This window comes from Chrysochloris asiatica, unplaced genomic scaffold (assembly GCF_000296735.1).
Source record: "Chrysochloris asiatica unplaced genomic scaffold, ChrAsi1.0 scaffold00039, whole genome shotgun sequence".
In the NCBI taxonomy this organism is placed as follows: domain Eukaryota; kingdom Metazoa; phylum Chordata; class Mammalia; order Afrosoricida; family Chrysochloridae; genus Chrysochloris; species Chrysochloris asiatica.
Genome location: NW_006408557.1, coordinates 18,261,390 through 18,280,492, shown reverse-complemented (window position 1 = coordinate 18,280,492; position 19,103 = coordinate 18,261,390). Strand labels below are relative to the sequence as shown.

The window sequence follows — 19,103 nt, the reverse complement described above, 5'->3', positions numbered from 1 at the left end:
AGTGAGGTTGACCCAGGATTGGGCAGTGTTTCGTTCTGCTGTGCATAAGGTCGCTATGGGTTGGTACCAACTAGATGTCACCTAACAACAACAACAATGCATTATGGCAGGACTGAGGTGGAAGCAAATCCATGCCATACATATGTCTAAAATCTATGGTGATATACCATGCATAATTACAAAGAATTATAGAACAAGAGCTGTTTCCATCACAAATTGGAGAAGAGTTAAGGTCCATAAATGAAGAAGCTACTTAAGCCTAGTGAGTTTAATCAGGGAAAGTGTACTGGAGGCAGATCTGGGAGCTTCACCTCAGCCTTCAACCTCCCTCTCCCCTTCTCCTCCTTCTCCCTTCCCCATGATTCCTCTTCTCTCTGCTCTCTCAGAGTCTGGTTGGGGAGGCTGGAGGAGACCTCATCGACTATCCACTGGGACGGCCAGCTGTATCTCCCAAGAAGATGCCAGTCTTGCCCCCCATGGGTGATAATACCAACTCTCAACTGGCCATTTCTGCCAACTTCCTGAGCTCGCTGCTGACTTACCTGCAGAAAAAAGGGGCAATGGATATTGACATTACTGATGGCATGGTGAGCCATGGTGTGGTGGGCGGGGGAGCGAACAGTGATATCGACATCACTGATGGCATGGTGAGCCCTAGTGTGGTGGGCGGGGGAGCGAACAGTGATATTGACATTACTGATGGCATGGTGAGCCGTGGTGTGGTGGGCTGGGCAGCGAACAGCTCTTCATTGACCCGTTCCTGTACCCATGACCTCAGGACAACTGCTTTAAAGTAAACCATAGACAGCCCACCCCTTGATTCATCTCCAATTCATGGGTATGTAATAATCATGCCAGCGTTGACCAAAGTATGGTGCCCAGGGAGATTTTAGGTGGTTCACAAACATCACGTTAAGTAATATCAAGTCTCATGATGAGAAACTTGCTCCCTATTTAATTTAATTTAATTCCAATCCTTAAAAATATATGTATGTATCTTAATATAAAATTTTAGAATCCTTCCACCTAGCATACATTGATATTAACTAAACTAAAAGATATATAAGCATAAATTACCATCCTTAGGTATACTCCATTTTCTCCCCAAACCTTTTCTTTGGAAAAATTTTAAGCCTTTAGCAAAGTTGCAAATGAATATACCATAAACCTTTCACCTAGATTCACTAGTTAATATTTTGCCATATTCATGTCATCTCTCTCTTTCTCACTCTCTCTACCTACCTATATACCTACCTACAATCTATCTACCTAAGGAGCCTTAGTGGTATAGCGGATTATGACCTGGCTACTAACCACAAGGTTAGCAGTTCAAATCTACCAGTCACTCCTAGGTGGAAAAATGAGACTTTCTGCTTCATAAAGATTTACAGCCTTGGAAACCCTATACAGGGTCGCTATTAGTCAGAACTGACTCACTAACACCTACCTATCTACCTGTCTGCTGTTTTTGTTTTTTTTTAATAATTTGAGTGTTTGGCCACATCACATTTCACTCTATGAGATTCAGCATGTATCCCCTAAGAACAAAGTGTTCTCCAAGAAAGCACAATACAAATCATGCCAAACTTTGATTCCGTCAAGTGGAGAGTCTCCATGTGGAGCCAGTGCTTAGTAACCCCCTTTTGCACTGATAAATACTCACTTTAAGCAAGAACAGGCTACACATCCAAAGTCAATACAGACAGTAATATCCATCTAGAATGGCATTTTTAGTTATTATTACATTTATTCTTAAAATTCTCATCTCTTCTGTCAAGTGGAACTAGTGTCCCAGTTTTTATAGCATTATGAATTTCTTTAAAAATAAGCATCTGAGGTTTCAGAAAAGATGTTGGTTTAAAGGGGATGGAGGAAAAAATATTACAGGAGGCTCAGGGATATAATAGAAGTCATGAATTTGGTAGATGCTAAGTTATGTAAATAAGGAGCTCTGGTAGTGTAGTGGTTACGAATCGGGCTGCGAGCCGCAAAGTCAGCAGTTCGAAACTACCAGCGGTTCCGCGGGAGAAAGATGAGGCAGTCTGCTCCCGTAAAGATTCATAGCCTCGGAAACCCTGTGTTGGAACCGATTCCACAGCACATAACGACGACAAAGTTATGTAAATAGGACTTGTTGGTGCTCAACAGGAGGCTCAGGGATATAATAGAAGTCATGAATTTGGTAGATGCTAGGTTATGTAAATAGGACTTGTTGGTGCTCATCTTTGGCATTTAAAAAAAAGAAGATAGATTCAGGAATAACTGGAATTGAGGTCTTTCCTCCTGCTCTGTAAAGCATGCTTGTGGTGAACTCAAATGACCAAGGCCAGTGAAATTCCTATGGTTTGTGGGGCTAGATGGGCAGGGCCCCCACGGGGACTTCCTGTTCCCTTAAGGGAGAGAAGATGGTTCACTGGTTGTCTTCAGAGCACATAGGAGTTTAATCACTGAGCTAGTGCTTCCTGTATATCCCTGTTGTGTTAGGGACTTACACACAACTCTTCTTCTCCTACAGTTTGAAGAGCTTCCCCCACTCACCACATCCACGCTGGGAGCGCTGATTCCTAAGGTAAGGCAAATGAGTCTCCTCTTCAGCCTCCCCGGAACAAGGATGAAAGGGGAGGTCCTCAGCACTCTTTGGAAGTACAGTGACTAAGGCATGGAGGCCAGATCTATATGAAAGGGTTGAGGTGGAAAGATCAAACTCTTTCCTGCTCAGATCTATTCCTGGTCTGGCCACCCCTTCACTGGGTGACTTTGGGCAAGAGACTTAACGCCTCTGAGCCTTTGTTTTGTCATCTGTCATAAAAGGGTACTAATACCTATCTCAAGGAGTCCTGGCAGCATGATGGATTATGAGATTGGTTGCTAACCGCAAGGTGGGCAGTTTGAATCTACCAGTTGTTGTGCGGAGAAAGATGAGCCTTTCTGACCTGTAAAGCCTTATAGCCTTGGAAACCCTATGCAGGGTCGCTATGGGTCAGAACCAACTTCATGGCACACCACCACCACAATACCTATTCCACAGGCTTGTGGATGAGGGCAAAAGACATAATGCTAGCACAAGGCCTGGTAGATGGTGGGTTCATGGTGTCTTAGAGGGGAAGGGCCAGATCCTTGACACAGACAGACCTGAATTTGAATCCTAACTCAGCATTTCCAGCAATATTTCCTTAGACAAATGACTGTCTCATTGAGCTTCCAGTTTTTCTTCTGGAAAACAGAGTGATTGAGGACCTGGGATCTGAAAGTACAGAGCAGGTGTTGACAAATGTTAATTACTATGATTGTTGTTAATAAATACAAAATCTTAAACAAATTTTTAAAAAGAAGCCAAAGCACGCTTGTCTAATACGTAGCCATCTTTCTGGTCCCAGCTCTGGCTCCAGGCCCTTTATACTACCCCTAGCTGAAAGAGTCCATACACAGTAAGCATTAGACAGGTGGAAAAGGTTGCTGTAATCTACAGACATTTTAGACAACTTTTAAGCTATTTTCTGCCCATCCTGTCTAGTTCTGGGTGGAATTCAGAGAAAGAAGCAAGGGAGGAGATGGCATCTGGGAGAGAAGAGAGTGGGAAGTCCCCCTTTTCAGTCTCACGCTACAATAGTCTGCCACAAACACCAAACCCAACAAATGATCACCATCTCCCTTATGTTGTTGAAAGCCGAATGGCACAGCACAATTTAATGTTATAACTAACTATATAAGGGAATGAACTCAGTGGTGCAGTAGGTTATGTGTTGGGTTGCTAACCGAAAGGTCAGCAGTTCAAATCCACCAGGTGCTCTGTGAGAGATAGATGAGACTTTCTGCTTTTGTAAAGATTTACGGTCTCACAAATCCTATTGTTGTTGCTACTCAGTGCCATCCAGTTGAATCCAACTCATAGAGACCCTGCATAGGATTTCTGAGAAGCAACTGGTGGGTTTGAACTGCTGACCTTGTGGTTCCTAGTCCAGTGCTGATCCTACAACACCACACCAGGAGTCCAGAGGATCACTGTGAATTAGAATCCACTTGATGATAGTGAGTTTGGGTTTTCTCTTTGGTTGGTTTATCGTAATGATGCCAACTAACTATGAACAAACTATAGTTGGTTTATCATTACTCTGAGTAATGATATATATCTAACAACAATAACATGGCAGCTTAGGAGCCAGATTGTTATTGTTTGTAAGTGCTGTCGCATCAGTTCTAACTCATAGCGACCCTGTACAAGGTTTCCAAAAGATGGATGGTGAGGTGGAACTGCCAACCTTGTGGTTCAAACCGACCTTGCAGTCCAGCTCATTAACCTGCAGTGTCACACCAGGACTCCCGGAGGCAGATGGACCCCTTCAATTGATTGGATCACTTCCCATGTGCTCTGCCCAGGTTTATGAAATGCTTTGAGAAACTCATTTTGTTCTAACTATTCCTCCACCATTAAGGAAGAACACACTCCTTTACAGGAGCCCTCCTGGTGCTGTGGGCTAAGCATTGAACTGCTAACTGAAAGGTCATCAGTTCTCTATGGGAGGAAGATAAGGCTTTGCCTCCATAAAGATTTACAGTCTCAGAAACCCGAAGGAGCAGTTCTACTATGTCCTACAGGGTCACGATGAGTTGGAATCAACTCAATGGCAGTGGGGTTTTTGTTTTTTTTTTTTGGGTTTTTTTGCTTGCACTCCTTTTATATAGGGACACTGAGTCTCAGGGAGACCATGCAATGAGGAAGTGGCAGAGCTGAGCTAGAACAGGAACTCAAGGCAAGAAACTGGACAGAGTTCATGGCAAGGGGGATTCAGGCTGAACACTGAGGATGTGTCCTGGAGACCCAGGCTGGGTGGTGTCACCCAGAGATGCTGGACCAGGTCTTCTGTCTCTGTGGGGAGAGGACAAGTAATCTCCTGGTGTCCCATGAATGAAAACACTGTTCTTGTAGACTCTGAGGGTTAGAGTAGAGGTGGTTAGGACATCCTTTTCAAAAAGGCAATTTACCATGTCGACATGTTGAAAGCCAGTTTGCCAGAGAATGACTTTACTGAGTGGTCAGTTGGCTGAATTGACCAGGTTTACCAACTGACCAAGAGTTTGGGCAAAAGAATCATCTTAAATGTGCCCAAGCAAATGAAGAGAATTGCTTTTGCATATGGAAGTTTCCATTTCTCCAGGCTTCTATTTCTTTTAAAAGCAACTTTATAGTTTTTGCTTGTATGTGTATATATATTTATTTAATACATATTAAAAAAATACTCCTTAAAATATATAATTTTTTTATAATCCACAAACTAGTCATTTGGTAAGTTGTCCCTTTACCAAAAGTAATTCAGAGAATCAGTTTGCATCAAACAGGTTTAGCTACCTCCCACTCTGAGTCTCAAGAGCTCCAGAAAATCCAGGTAGGTGAAACATCCCAGGCATTCTAGGACTTTGTTAGGACAAACCCTAGGTTGTGGGTTCCCTTGTTCGGGGAGCGCTGGTGGCTCTGTGGGATAAATGTTGGGCTATTAACTGCAAGGTCAGCAGTTTAAACTCAACAGTCATTCTGCAGGACAAAGATGAGGCTGTCTGTCCCCATAAAGATTTCCAGTCTTGGAAACCCTCTATGGGAATCAATTTGATGGCTGTGGGTTTGGTTTGGTGTGGATTTTGTTCCAGGAACTGCGTCTGAGGTTTTGAGTCCCACAGACCTGAGCATGAAACTCAATTCTCCTGTTAGCCTTGGACAATTTGCTCTGAGCCTGTTTCTCTCTGAGCTCAGTGTTCTCATCTGTAACCTGGAGAAAAAATACCGCATGGAGTTGTGATGATGGAGTGCAATTACCCATGTCCCGCCTCCACTTGGTGGAATGGCAGGCTGTGAGCAGTTCCGCAGGTTGGGCATTCCCTTGCAGACATGATCACATTTCATCATCACAAAGAGCAGTAGTGAGAGGACCAGAGAGGGTTGGGCTCTGCATAGGGTTTGTGGGACTCAAACTGTGATGTTGAATTTGAAGGTTTCTGAATTTGAGGCTTCTGTGCTATGTGTTTAGAGCTTGGCTGATGATCCCCTGGGTATACCCCACTCATGCAACCTGGTACCATCTTCAGGTGTTCCAGCAGTACCCCGAGTCCCGTCCACTTATCATCAAGATCCAGGTGCCGAATCCGCCAACGGTGTCACTTCAGAAAGATGAGGCGGTGGTGAGGGTGTTTGCCACCTCTGAGATCATGGTCTCACAGCCCAATGACGTTGAGACCACCATCTGCCTCATTGATGTGGTGAGTGTCTGGGGGGCACAATCCACAGGTGGCTGGTCTCTCCGGGCCCAAAGGCCCTTTCATGCCCTGACAGTCCCCAGTATGGTGACTGTCAGCCTGACTTGGGGTTGGATGCACTGATTCAAACCCAGCCTTTACCATGTCTAGCTGCATGTCCTTAGGCAAGTCACTTCCCCCTCAGGGCCTGATTTTCTCCTCTATCATGTGGAGATGGCAGTGGGACACTAATAAGTTGCTCAGAGTAGTACCTGGCATCTCATGATGCCCACAAAACATTGGCTGTTATTAATCTTATAGGTTGTATACCAGCTGTGGCAAAGGAACTGGTACCAAATAGACCTTGATTGTTCATTTTGGCAATATTTTTTGAGCATCAACTGTGTGTTATGGAATTTTGGTGTAGCGCTGTAGGATAAGCACTGGACTGCTAACCTCAAGGTCCATGGTTCAAATGCACCAGATCCTGCTCAGAAACCCTATTCAGGGTTGCAATGAGTTGGAACCAACTCAATGGCACTTACTAACAGCAACAACTGTGTGTTAGGGTTTCTACTAGATACTGGGGATCAGCTCTTCTGGAGTTCACATTATAGCAGGGAACAGATACAAACACAATTTCCATGATTATTTCATAGAGAGGGGTCCTCTTAGAATGTAAATCATGTCATTCTCCTGCTTCCCTTCCACACCAGAATAAAGGCTAAACTGCTCACAATGACTCATAAAGTTCTCCAACATCAGCCCCGGCCTTGTCTCAGTAACTCACAGTTTCTCTAATATGCCTCAGGCCTATGCACATGATGTTCCCTCTGCCTGGAATAACTATTTCCCCAGACATCTGCATGGCATTTTCTCCTACTTCCTTCAGGTCTCTGCTCAAATGTCACTTCCTCAGCGAGACCTTCCAGGACTGACCATCAGGCTAAAACATCCCCTTCCTACCATCACTCTCTCTCTCTCTTTGCTTTGTTTTGTTCACAGCATTTATCTGCCATTAGCAAATACATTGGTTTGTTAGTTCATTGCTGGGCAAGGCATCTATCTGTCTTATTCACTGCTTGATCTCCAGGACCCAGCACATAGTAGGTGCTCAATACATATTGAGCCAACATGTATGTTAGTACCATTTCTCCCTCTATGGTTAAGACATTAGGCTTTGGGCTCAGACAGCTGGGCTTCTGGCCCCATCTAATATGTCTTCCCAGCCCCTCCTACCTTCTAGGGTTCAAGACCAAATGAGCCAGCCACCTCTCATACTGGAAGGGAGTGTGCCCAGTCACAGTGTGTGGATGGGTCCTTTCTGTTCCTGTGAGGAGCAGACTCAGCGTAGAGATTTTCACAAGGAGTGGGGATGGCTGCTTCTGATCCAGTTTCTCTTTGATGGGGCTCTATGAAAATTCCCTATTACCTCCCCAGATGTTTATCTGTGTCAGCTCAGAGTCCTGCCGGGATGCCCCATTGCTCTGACACCTCCATGGCCACCAGTCCTGAATGATCTTGCCCCATTCCACCCCAGCATCATCAAACCTCTCACCTCCTTGTTCTCTGGTTTTATCTCTGTTCCTTGAGAGTCAAGCTCCTCCCCACCTTGGGCTTTTGCACATGCTCTTTCTGCTTCTTGGAGCATTCTCCTGCCTTCCTGCCCCTCCCCACCTTTTTCACTTGGCCAAATCCTACATATCCTTCAGTCCTCAGCTCAAACAACACTTCCTCAGGATGATTTTCCAAGCCAATGTAGGTCCCTGCTAATATATATTCATAGTTTGCCATTATAATGATTGGTATCCTGGTGTAGGTTCAGCACTGGACTGCAAACCACAAGGTCAACAGTTCAAACCCACCAGCTGCTCCTAGAAAATCCCATACAGGGTCACTGTGAGTTGGAACTGACTCCAAGGCACTGAATAACAACAACAGCTTTATTACTATTACTATCACTTAAATCTGTTAAGGCGATTGCTTTGTTTCATAAAGCCAATTAAAAATTTTTGTTTATTTTGCAGGTGGGGTTGGGGAGGGATTTTCCTACAGAGAGACTTCTGCTTGGAGAGGGAATCAGTTTGGATCTTTAGTGCCTCCCCCTAGAAGCTGGGACAGTTATGACAGGCAATAATGATACCCAATCCCATCTGCAGTGGCTCCTCTGAAGTGGATTTTATAGACAGCAGGACTGCTCCGTGCTTTTTTTTTTTTAATTGCAATAAATTACCCATAACATGAAATTTACTGTTTTAAACATGTTTTAAACATAATTCACTAACCAGTATGTTATCAGTGTTGTAAAATCATCACCACAATCTTGTACTGAGAACACGGTGGCTCTAGATGATAAATACTGGACTATGAACCAGCCATTCCACAGGAGAAAAATGCGGCTTTTTGCTTCTGCAGCAATTTAAAACCTTGGAAACCTATTCAAGTTTACTGTGAGTCGGAATCGACTCCAAGGTATTTAACAACAACACTATCTATCTATCTATCTATCTATCTATCTATCTATCTATCTATCTATCTATCTATCTATCTATCTATCTATCTATCTATCTATCCCTAGTGTGATACTATAGGATAAGCACTGGACGGCTAACCCTAAGGTCAGCAGTTCAAACCCACCAGCCACTCCTTGGAAATCCATACAGTGTCTCTATGAGTTGGAACTGACTCGACGACACTTAACTACAACAAAACTCTAGTCCCAGGACTTTCTCATCATCCCAAAAGAAACTCCATACCCGTTACACAGTCACTCCCCATTTTCCTTCCCCTTCTGTCTCTGGGTATTTGCCTGGATTTTTATATAAGTGGAATTGTACAATATTTGGTCTTTTGTGTCTGGCTTCTTCCACTCAGCGTGTTTTCAAGCCTCAGCCACACTGTAACTTGTACAGGAATTTTGTTCCTCTTGATGACTAGTATTCCACCAGTGGACATTTGTTGTTGTTAAATGCCATCAAGTCCGTTCTGATTCATAGCGACCCTGTAGAGGGTTTCCAAGGAGAGGCTAGTGGGTTTGAACTGCCAACCTTGCAGTTCGAACTGAACTTGTGGTCCAGTGCATAATCCTACAGCGCCAGCGCCACACCATAGACAGATCGGATGGACATACTTGCGTGTTTCTTATTCATTCATTGGTTGATGGACATTTGGGTTTCTGTCCCTTTTTGCTGTGGTGTATAACATTGCCATGGAAAATTGTTTTTGAGTGCCTGTCTTGCATTCTTTTGGGTACCTACATGAATAGAATGGCTTAATCATATGCTAACTTTGTGTTTAATTTACTATTTAGGAGTCACCAGAATGCTTTCCATGTGTCTGTACCATTTTTAATTTAATCAACGCATGAGCATTTCAGTTCTTCCACATCCTCACCAAAACTTATTTTTCATTTTTGTTGTTGTTGTTAATGGACATCCTGGTCTTTTAGAACTGACAAGTACCCAGATAAACTGGGTAAATATCCTGCATTCCAATCATTGGGATCCTATGACATTTGTCTTTCTGAGATTTATGCACTCAGTCCCGGCTATGACTTACTTGTTAATGTTACTAGTTAATGTTGACCATTTATCTTTTCTAAGTCCTGAGAGAGAGGGAAGAATTCATACATTACATGGTGAGCACTGCTGGAGTTCTCAGCTTATAAAAGTTTGCTGGTCAAGGTCTCAGGAACAGCATGTTATGCTTAGTGTTAATGACTCACCTAGCCGGTGCCTAGCACACAGTAGGTCCTCAGCAAACAGTACTGGTCATATGGTGACATTTTGTTTTCCCCTTTCCCTCCAGAACACGGAACTCCTGGCCATGTTTTCTGTGGAGGGAGATAAGCTCATGATCGATGCCAAGCTAGACAGGTAAGGGGTTTTTCTGCCTTAGGCAGGAGCTCATCACAAAGGCTTCTTTGGTGTGCTGTGGTTGTGGCTGGCTCACAGAGCAGGTTGAGTGAAGCTGTAAGCTTAGGAGAAAGAACCTACTGCTAACAACAACAGCAACATCAATAATAGTAATGAAGCCCTTCTGTTTAGTCCTTGAAATGGTCCTGTGAAATTAGAGCCATTAGTCACCCTTTTGAAAGAAGAAGAAACTGAGAATCAGAGAGGTGCATTTACTTACTCAGGGCCATACAGCAAGTACGTAGAGGGGCTGTTAGTTGACACAAGCCTACCAGGTGTGTTAAGTGTTTACAAACACAGAATTCAGAGTCAAAAAGTATGGGCTCAAATCCTGATGTGACACAAACTGGCTGTTTGATCTTGGCCCAGTGGCCTCAGTTTTCTCACCTGAAAATGGGAATAATAGTCCCTGCCTCGTAGGATTCATTATTAATGAATTAATATGGTAGCGTAGTAGTTATGAATCGAGCTGCGAACCGCAAGGTCAGCAGTTTGAAACTACCAGCTGTTCCACAGGAAAAAAATGAGGCTTTCTGCTCCCGTAAAGATTTACAGCCTTGGAAACCCTGTAAAGTGTCGCTATGAGTCGGAACCGACTCCACAGCACATAACAACAACAACAACATACAATATGGTGGCGTATAGAAAATGGTGGAGTTCTGGTGTGGTGCTATAGGATAAGCATTGGACTGCCACAAGGTTGGCAGTTTAAAGCAACCAGCCACTCCTTGGAAACCCTACATAGGATCTCTATGACGCAGAACTGGCTCGATAGTATTTAACAATAACAACATAGATTATGTTGAAAACCCATAGGGATTTTAAAATCTAAAGCCCTTAACATTGTGCCTGGTACATAGTTAGTGCCCAGTATATGCAAAGCACCCCCATCCCCATCAGGAGAGGTCTTCTTGACACCATGTTGATGGAGCAGTTTTTCATTGTTTATTGAAATGCAAGCACCTTATGATTCTTGGTTAATTGCTACTTCCAACAGGCTGTTTTCTTTATCTGCAGGACCGATCTCAACCTCAAAACCTCAAATGTGGGCAACTTTGATGTAAGTCCTAAGCCCAGGCCCCTGAATTACTTCTGGAAGTCCCAGGGCATCCTGTGAGGCTGGCTGGGGGCTGGGGAGTTTGCGTGAACTGAAAAATAGGGGCTTAAGTCTCAATGTCCTTGGAGGTCAACAGTCCCGTTCTACAGACCGAGACACAGAGCGAGTGAGAGAAGAGAACCGACTTCTTACTCTCCATCCAGTGCTGTCACCTGTAAGTGGCAGCCTCAGGTGGGGAGGAGAGTGGACATGTCCTCAGGACTCCTTTCTTCCTGGAGTCAGGAGACTTCACTTTGCTCTGTGACTTTGGACCTTAGTTTCCTCATTTGCAAAATGGATGCATTTGGATTCCTTTCTAATCACTTTCTTATCTGGAGGTCCTAGAATCTATTTGTCTAGGAGCCCATGAATCTGAGATGCTCACATTTTAGCATCTGGTTCTGTTTTACCTCCTTGTTCATTCTGGGATCGCACCACCGCCCCGCGCCCCCTCCCCCCCACCAGCCCTCCACCCCAGAACTTCAGATATACCCCTTTTTCTTTTATAAATCATCAACTTCAACACATGCTTGGATGATGTTTCCACATGTGCAGAGTAAGGTTGTGACTACTTGGTTGCTTCTTGGACATCTTTTCTGACCCAAACTGCTGCAGTTTAGTTGCTAGCACAGTTTGATTGTGTAGGTGGAGAAACAACAGGAACCCAGAGAGAGGCAGTGCCCTGACGAGGCCTCACAGCTGGTTGGGGCAGAATTGGGACTAGAACAGAAACTTTTGGATTTCAGGTTGTTGTTGTTTTTTAAGTTTTTCTCATTTAATCCTCACAGAAGTTAAGTGGCTTGCCTAAGCTTACAGAGGTAGTAAGAGGCAGCGCTGGGATTTGAGTTTCGGCTTGCACCACTCTGAGGATCCAGAAGTCCACTCATGGCAACTCCATGTGTGTCAGAGTCAAAATAGGACCTATAGGGATTTCAATGGCTAATTTCTCAGAAGTTTATGGCCAGGTCTTTCTTCTAAAGCACCTCCGTGTGAACTCAAATCGTTAACTTGTTGGTTCACATTAACTGTTTGTGCCACCTAGAGACTTCATCTTACAGCTAGAAGCTTATATTTAGATTTTGACAGCCTTCTAGGGAGGAAGCTTATTCACTTCCATTTTCAGATGTGAGGCTTAGAGAATTTAAAGGAGATAATACGAAGGGGCTTCAAAAAGATCGTGGAAAACTTCCAGTATCTTTCATTCATTTTTTTCCATGAACTTTTTGAAGCCCCCTCATAAATGAAAAGGCTCAACGCCAGGCATTTCACATGACTTGCCTATACCCATTATTTCACCGGGGTGTTCCGACTCATGGTGACCTCATATGTGTCAGAATAGCAACTGCTCCGTTGTTTCCAGGGGCTGATTTTTCAGAAGTATATCACCTGGCCTTTCTTTCAGGCTGGATTTGAACCACCAACCTTTTGGTTAACAGCCAAGTTCTTAACTGTTTGTACCACCCAAGGACTCTAAACTGGGGTTATTAGCCCATTTGACAACTGAGGAAATTGGGGATCTGAGAGGTGAGGGAACCTACCCAGAGGTCCACGGAGGCCCATGGCTGGGTTCAGGGCCCTTTGAATCTGAGCACGCTGGCTACCTGGGCTCAGTTCTTGTTCTTCCTCTGCAGGTTGGCCTCATGGAAGTGATTGTGAGGAAGATTTTCGATCTGGCATTTATGCCTGCAATGAATGGTAAGAGCGTAACTGTGCGTCCCCAAGGGCATGTGGTTTGGGGATTGGTGGCTGCTGGCTTGTTGGATCTGTTTCTCGTATGACTGTCCTATGTTAATTAGTTGTTTTGATGACTTAATTCTAAGCTTATTTATTTAAATCTCTGAATGCAAATGTTATATCCAAGGGGTTTTCGACTTCCTTATTTGCTTTGTCTGCTTTATTCTTTCTTTCTTTTTTTTTAGTTTGGCTGATTGATTTCTCTGATTTTATATATAAAATTCCATGTATATATGAAAAGTGTGTAAACTTTAGAAAGGAAAAACAGTTTTATGTAAATATTCAGCTCCCAGAAACAGTTATTTTCTTCTAAACACGTCTTTTTTCATATAGTTATTTCCTGATTTTTAATTTTCACCAACACAATAACTTCCACATTTACAACGCAGTTACATTGATTATGTTTTCCATGTTGTGTCACGAATTATTATCTTTTCCAAAAATATTCCACCTTAGTCCTTTGTTGTTGTTGTTGTTAAGTGCCATTGAGTCGGTTCTGACCCATAGCGACCCTGTACAGGGTTTCCGAGGGTGTAAATCTTTACGGGAGTAGAAAGCCTCATCTTTCTCCCGTGGAGCGGCTGGTAGTTTTGAACCGCTGACCTTAAGGTTCGCAGCCCGATTCGTAACCACTACGCTACCAGAGCTCCTTAAGCACCCTTCAGTTCTGGACCTGAACCCAGCTCTGGGGGTCTTCTTTCAATCACGGAATAGACAGACCTTTGAAGTGAATAACAGCAACAGGGAGGGATGTACTCCTCAGTAAAACCAACCGTATGAGACCAAATGCAGCACTTGCCCCAAAAATGCAGCTCAGAAGACAGGAAGGGGCAGGAAGAAACTGTAGAATGGAAACAGGTAACCCAAGGGGAAGTGGGAAAAGTGCTGCTATAGTGAAGAGATTCCAACCAACTTCATGAAACAAAATGTGTATAAATTGTTGAATGGAAAACTAATTTGTTCTGTAAACTTTTCCCCAAGCTACAATGAAAAGACAATCAAAATATCCCACCATCATTAAAATGAACTGAATGTCCCTCCCAAACAATTCCTCCTGTTCCCTTCCCTCCCACCCCTAGTAACCATAATTGTTGGTTTTTACATGTTTGCTGGGGTCCTGGGGTGGTGCTGTAAGATAAGCACTGGACTGCTAACCTCAAGGTCAGTGGTTCAAATTCACCAGCCGCTCCTCGGAAATTCTATTCATGGTTACTAAATTGGAACCAACTCGATGGCACTTGGCAACAGCAGCGATACGTTAGTGTTTGTTGTTTGGTGTCTGACTTAGCAAGTCAGTGTAAACACTGAAGTCCCTGTGTTGAAATGCTATACCATGCTGACTGAACTTGTGTATTTCATAGCCATTCTGGGGTCTGGAGTCCCTCTCCCCAAACTCCTCAACATCGACTTCAGCCATGCAAATGTGGATGTCTTGGAGGTAAGGGGTGCCTGCCTGGGCTTTGTTCTGCTTTCTCCTCCACGCCCTCTGCCCTTGGTGACTGCAAGTGTCCAGATCACTCATCAGAACGGTGAAAGAAGGGACAGAAAGGGCAGGGAAATCAGGAACCTCTTGTTTCAAAGTATGGGACTGAGGGAACAAGAAAATGAAGTTGTAAAGATTCTTTAAGAGGAAGTTTTCACAATATGAACTTTCTGTATCCTTGCAGCAGATGTCCTTCATTAGTCTTACAGATGTGGAAACTGAGCTCAGAGTAGCTAAGGGACTTGCCCAAAGTGTGATGTTAGTTCACCAGAAAAACTTTTCTTGAGCAGATGTTTTGCAAGGAGCTGCAGCAGTGGGCAAGACACATAGAAACCTGGCCCTGTGAAGTTCTCCCAGCTCACTGGGAAAATGAGCTGATCCCAGATGTAATTGCCTAATTATAATCAGGACAGGTGCCTTGAAGTTCAAGTGTAGGCACTCTTAGTTCTGCCGTAAAAACCACATGTGTTCAGTATCTGAAATCTGGAAGATACAGAGGGAAAAAAATACTAAGCAAAGGTGTATGTATTCTCTTAGATCCATATGCAAACCAGAAATCATGCCTTGAAACATTTTTCCTGTTTTTCATTCCAATCTTTCTGACATTTTATTTTTAAATAGGACTTTGATCAGGAAGTCAGGACAGTATTGGGATTACAGCATGAGGGCTCTGAACCCAATGGCCTGGGTTCAATTTCAGTCCTGCCACTTTCCAGCTGGGAGATTTCTCTGAGCCTCCGTTTTGCCCTTGTAACAAGGACTAATCCTAATATGGACTCATTAGGCTGCTTTTAGGATCAAGCACCTTTTCCAATCATTGGCACATTGTAGTGTTCTATTGTTATCAGCTTCATCACTATAGCAGGGTACACACAACTGTTTTTGAATCCAGGATATAGTTTCTTAGAACAGATTCCCAGAAATGAAATGACTGGATCAGGGTTGGGGAACCTTTTATTTCTGTCGAAATTTATAACATCATTTGCAGGCCATCCAAAATTATCCACTTCAAAATCAGCCTGCTGCATTTGGTCAAACCTTTGATTAACTCACCCTTAAGGTGATGACTAAGGAGTTTTGCTAGCGTAGTGGTTACGAATCGGGCTGAGAACTGCAAGGTTAGCAGTTCAAAACTACCAGCTGTTCCCTGAGAGAAAGATGAGGCTTTCTGCTCCTATAAAGATTTACAGCCTCGGAAACCTTGTACAGGGTCGCTATAAGTTGGAACCGACTCCGCGGCACATAACAACAACAATGTGTTGGCTGGAACTGCAGTTGCCTTCTCAGGGCCAGACCAAATGTTTTATATGGCCTGCAGGCCAGATGGTCCCCACTATTGCCCTAGATTGACAGTTTCCTTTCCAAATGGTTGTACCCCTTAGCGTTGCCTCCAAGAGTGTCAGAAGCATCCAGTTCCTCATGCCCCTGCAGACCTAGACCTTTACCCAAGGAGCAGTGCCCCTTCACATCAGCGGGAACATGTGAGGGAGGAACACAATGGCCTTGGATGGGCAGTGTAAGCAGTGGTCAGTTACAAACTTCAGAATAATCCCCAAGGGTTGCCATCCTTGTCCCACTTGTTGAACACTTGCAGGACCTCAGCACTGTTCTGAGCCTCGGTGTCCTCATCTGAAAATGGGGACAATATTAACCTTGTGGAGTTTGTGGTGAGAAACTAAGTGAGATAAAACATCTGATTGCTGTTAAGATTCTCGTAAATAGAGGGGTTAGGAAATAGGAGTAGGATTGGTGCAAATCATCACCATCATCATCTTCATTTCTACTATTTACCAGGCATTTGCACTGATCTATGAACTATTTTATATGTGTTTTGGTCTTACAACACTCCTGACTGGTGTCTGCCCACATATTGTACCTGCGTAACAGAGAAGGTAGAGCACTTACTCGAGGTCACACAGCTAGTGAAGGCTGGGGCTAGGTGTGCACTGAAATAATTTGAGGCATCTCAAGTTAGTGGTTCTCAATAAGTACTGTATTGTCTCCACCATCCCAACATCTCTCCAGAACCTTGTTAAAATGGGCACAGGGCAAGCTGTTCTTTATGAAGTAATTGTGTTTATATATTTCATACAAAATAAATGTGAGATGGTTTCAGAAAGTTCCTGCAAATATGGAACTAAAAGATATGAATCTTTTCACAAACTTTTTGAACCCCACCTTATATTATTTTGTTATAAATTACTTCCCCTTTATTTTTCCTTTATAGTCCAGTAAGAGAATTACATTGGTTTTTAAATATATGTGTAAGTAGGTTAAATCATCTATGAGTTTTATTTCAGAATAGTAAAGAGAATAACACAAATATCTGTAATTGGAATGTTGGATCTGAAAGGTGAAGGTTTCTAGAAAGTTTTCGGCTTAGTAATTCCCTTGTAAGTTATAGCTCATCTTATTATTATTATTATTATTATATGGATCTAGGCATTTTTGTTTTTTAGCTTTCCATTTGAAATAACTTTAGACTTAAAGAAAAGTTGCAAAAATAGTACAGAGAATTCTAGAACATTCTTTACACAGACTTCCTTTATCCTAGCATCTTACATAACCATAACATGGTAAAATCTGCTAAAACTGGAACCTCTATAAGGTGGATAATCTATCTGAAATGAAAAACTCAACTATTTTCCACTCAGACAGAGTGATTTAAAAAAAGATGGTAAGACTGCACCCTAGCAAAGGTGGAAAACTTGAGAGACTCAGCAAACCCAGTAAATTCCATCATTGTACAGCTGTCAAAACCAGGCAGGTAGCATCCACTTAAAACCCTGCCAGACAACCATCTCGCATTTACTTGCCATGTCTCCTTGGTCTCCTCCAATTGGTGATGATTTCTCACTTCTCCTTTTCTTTTATGATCTTGACATTTCTGACAAGTCTGCCCCATGCTGTAGAATTTTGTAGAATTTGATGTTTTCTCAGGGGTAGATCGAGGTTATGTATTTGGGTAAGAACACCAAAAAAATGTGACAGTATCTGTCCTGGTGCATCCAATCACGGACATACTGGTAATGTAGCCTTATGGTACACAGTAAGATGGTTCCTGCTAAGTTTTCCATTGTGGATTTACGATGTTTCCTTTTGTATTTCATTAATACCTTGTGGAGGAAAACCAAACAAAACCCATTGCTGTGGATTCCAACTCATAGTGACCCTGTAAGATAGACTAGAACTGCTTCAGAGTGAGCCTATAGGACAGAGTGGACCTGCCCTATAGGATTTCCAAGGATATAAATCGATATGAAAGTAGACTGCTACAGCTTTCTTGCAAAGAGTGGTGGGTGGATTCAAACCACCATCCTTTCCATTAACAGCCCCAAACTAAATCCGTTGCACTGCCAGGATCCCTTAGGCAGACAGAAAACTCACCCATGTGTCTTGTGGGAGGACTGGACAGTCCACGTTTCTCATCCTTCCACTAGTTTAATACCCATTAGCTGTTGCTGATTGCAACAATTATTCACTGTGGTCATTGCCAATTGGGATTTTCTATTTCTATCATTCCTTTTACATTTACTAATTGAAATTCTATTGTAAGGAAAAGCTGTTTCTTCTTCATTTATTTCTCTACTCAACTTAAAAAATACATCAGTGCAGACTCATGAATATTGATTTTTTCTAAGGGTTATAATTAGTTATTTTTATTATATAATTTATTGATAAGTTTTCTCTTTCTAATGATGAGAAGTAGATTTGGGGAAGGATGTGGAGAAGGGCTCAGTCTCACTTCTCTTATTTGGGGAAGAAGATGAGAAGCAGGAAGGCAAATGACTTCTGTCCAGGTGGATGACACGTCAGGGTGACCCCACTTGTACCAATGGCTCAGAACTATTGCTTTCCAGAAATGTGACTTGTCCAATCCAAAAGCAGGCGTGTCTGGCTGAGGAGCCCCCTAACCCGCTAACTGGGGTTCTGTGTTCTTCCCTCCAAGGACCTTCTAGTGCTGAGTGCATGAGTGACCAAGGCCAAGATGCTGCCAAAGTCCCAGGAGGAGCCAGCCCCGGCCCTGGAGAGGCTCAGCTTGGACACTGTCCCCGAGCCCCAGGTCCCTTCAATCCTCCACAACAGGTCCCTCCCCAGTCCTCCAACCTTGTTCCCAGCCCCACTTTGAGAAAAGATCCAGCCACTATCCCCACTGGCAAACAATCCCATGCACAGTCTACGGTCAGCTCTGGGTTGGGGGTGGGGACCACCTCAAAGACTGAGGTCCTGCAAGCTCCACACCGGCTCCACGGAATCCATGCTGCCTGCTTTACACTCACAATAAAAGATTCCACTTTCCCTGCAGTCTATTGAGTCTCAGTGAAGGACCCTCCCTCAGGGGCTGGTGACTTTCTTCCCTCCTTGGCACTCCTCAGACACTGGAAGTTGAAGCTATAAATGGACAGAGGGTAGTTCAGTCTAGGGCTGGGGAAAATGTCAGACATACCTGAGAACCCGTGGATGAGCAGAAAGGGGCTATAACTGGACTCTTACCGTCTTCATTCAGTGCGGCCTTGGCTGGACCCTCTTGCCTCCATTTCCACACATGGGGATGGCCAGGACTCAGAAGCAAGTTCAAAACCATCAGAGTTCACACTACCAAAGCAATCACCTTTCAGCATAGCTCCTGTGTGCCATGGAGTGAGGGTCT

The 19,103-nt window shown here is 43.6% G+C and overlaps 1 protein-coding gene across 1 annotated transcript in view; it reads left to right on the top strand.

Annotated features, from left to right (window-relative positions):
- BPIFB4 (BPI fold containing family B, member 4) overlaps positions 1 to 18,425 on the top strand; it is a 33,758-nt gene extending 15,333 nt beyond the window's left edge. Inside the window, exons 9-16 of the mRNA XM_006860686.1 lie at positions 387 to 587; positions 2,516 to 2,569; positions 6,079 to 6,249; positions 10,033 to 10,100; positions 11,157 to 11,199; positions 12,867 to 12,930; positions 14,331 to 14,407; positions 18,402 to 18,425. Of these exons, the coding sequence (XP_006860748.1) occupies positions 387 to 587; positions 2,516 to 2,569; positions 6,079 to 6,249; positions 10,033 to 10,100; positions 11,157 to 11,199; positions 12,867 to 12,930; positions 14,331 to 14,407; positions 18,402 to 18,425 (702 nt within the window). The remainder of the gene's footprint in view (positions 1 to 386; positions 588 to 2,515; positions 2,570 to 6,078; positions 6,250 to 10,032; positions 10,101 to 11,156; positions 11,200 to 12,866; positions 12,931 to 14,330; positions 14,408 to 18,401) is intronic.
- The last annotated feature ends 678 nt before the right edge of the window (positions 18,426 to 19,103 follow it).